The sequence below is a fragment of the Punctularia strigosozonata genome (genome assembly GCF_000264995.1).
Source record: "Punctularia strigosozonata HHB-11173 SS5 unplaced genomic scaffold PUNSTscaffold_189, whole genome shotgun sequence".
In the NCBI taxonomy this organism is placed as follows: Eukaryota; Fungi; Basidiomycota; class Agaricomycetes; order Corticiales; family Punctulariaceae; genus Punctularia; species Punctularia strigosozonata.
In genome coordinates, this window is record NW_006767621.1 from 1 (window position 1) to 2,052 (window position 2,052).

Consider the following 2,052-nt stretch of genomic DNA (forward strand, 5'->3'; position numbering starts at 1 on the left):
GAAGTATTAGGGGAAATGAACGAAATGGGACAGAAGCGGAAGCAGAAAAAGAGAACAATGAGACATGAGGCGAGTGTGGGAGCCGTGCCCTGACATCACCCCCCCTTCAAGACCCGGCGCCTCGACGGGTCGGAATTCCCACCCCAACCGAGTTCCCCCAGCACCTACCATGTCTAAGAGAACTTGATCTCAGGCCCGCCCCGTCCCCATCGAACGCGGATCGTCCGAGGAGAGGAGCAGCGACGGCAGCGAGGAGGATCCGATCGCCGCGCTGGAGGCGGCGCAGGCGACTCTGAAGGCGGCGCAGGCAAAGGCAGACGCGGCGACAGCGAAAGCGGAGGCGAAGGCGGCGGAGGCGAAGGCGAAGGAGGCGGAAGCGAAGGCGGTAGCGGCGGCAAAGGCGAACGGGGTAGCGGGTCGTGGTCGGCAGGAGGCCGCTGCATCGTCGAAGGGCCGCGGCGGCTCCCGGAACACCTTGGAGGTCGTGGTACCGCCCCTGGAGCGCAAGCGCCAACACGCGGAGTCCCCGACCTCGACGCAGGCGTCGAAGCGCGCGAAGGTGAGTCAGTGGCCATCGCACTCCACCCTGCTGACGATGTTGATAGTCCGGGGAGGACCCGCCCGAGGCGTTCCCGACGCCTTGCGTGACCTGCCTGGCGTCCGGGCAGGTCTGCCTGAAGCAGTGCTCGAGGGCCGCAACCGCCTGCGTCGGCTGCGCGACACGCCGGCAGCCATGCAGTCACACCCGCGGAGGCTCCGCCGCGGACGGCGTCCAGGCGACGCTCGCGGTCGTCGCTGAGGCAATGGGCGAGTTCGGCGCCGCTATGCGCGAGGTTCGAGAGCTCGTGCGTGCGGTGCACGCCAGCGGCTCATTCGGCCTCTCCACGGAGGCTCCGGCAGCGTCGGGAGGTCCGTCGGCCTTCGGTTGGGGCAGTGCGTCGGGCCCGTCGGCCCCGCCGACTACGCCTTCGATTCAAGAGGGAGGGTCTGGAGCGACCGAGGAGATGGAGGAGGTCGGGAGAGAGGTGACGAGGATGGAGGAGGACGAGGGACATGACGACGAGGTGGTGTAAGGGGCGAGGCGAGAGGGAAGTGGAGATGGTGGAGCGTCCGGCGACCCGTAGCGTAGACATCGTGTACCTTAACTACTGTGAATTGGACACGGTGTCGCGCGAACTGTAGTGCTAGTATATAGTCACACAGTTGCCTAGGGTCCCGGTCTATCTAAGTCGGGGATGACCTAGTTGAATCAGGAGAAAGAAATGGGCCGCTTGAATGTATTCACTTAAACAGAGAACTACGCTCTGTCCTTATGTCTGTACCGGAAATCTGTTCCCACGCTTATAGGGAAGTTACTGAGTATGTCGTCGGTCTTCTGGAAGCGTCTTGTCGCTTCAATATATCCTATTTCCTATCTTCTGGAAGCGTCTTGTCGCTTCGGCGTATCCTAATTCCTATGTCGTATGTCCTGGAGTGATACTTAGATCTATTGCCTAAGTCAACACTCAAATATCTTCCTAATTCCTATGTCGTATGTCCTGGAGTGATACTTAGATCTATTGCCTAAGTCAACACTCAAAAGCGTCTTGTCGCTTTAACGTATCCTATTTCCTATATCGTATGTCCTGGAGTGATACTTAGATCTATTGCCTAAGTCAACACTCAAATGTCTTCTTAATCTTGCTCTTGCTGCTTAATACTAATAGAGACTGATCTACAGTCTCCTGTGATCGATCTTTGATTCTGGGTGAAAGTGAATTCTGGGTAAAAGTGAATTGATTGCTTCGAAGGGCTCATATGCCCTCCTTTTATGCTAATTTGGCCAATACCACTCCATCCAATCAGATCACAGGCTTACTAAGCGCCTGCTGCGCCGCAGCATGCTTACTAATATCCGCAGCAAGCTTACTAATCAGCACAGCCTTGCAACACAGCCCTGTGATACTATAGCAACATGTCTGAGTGCCCACATATTTCCCCTTTTCTGAGGCGTATTTAGACTACTCTGACCGTCTAATCCATGCTATGTGATCATGATAGGGTAGTAGACAG

The 2,052-nt window shown here is 56.9% G+C and overlaps 1 protein-coding gene across 1 annotated transcript; it reads left to right on the forward strand.

Annotated features, from left to right (window-relative positions):
• Positions 1-64: 64 nt before the first annotated feature.
• Positions 65-1,073, forward strand: PUNSTDRAFT_139753 (uncharacterized protein; the record flags this gene model as incomplete). The annotated part of the gene is made up of 3 exons (XM_007389482.1): positions 65-151; positions 194-559; positions 606-1,073. The coding sequence occupies 3 exons, from the start codon at positions 65-67 to the stop codon at positions 1,071-1,073; spliced, it is 921 nt and encodes a 306-aa protein (XP_007389544.1).
• Positions 1,074-2,052: the final 979 nt, after the last annotated feature.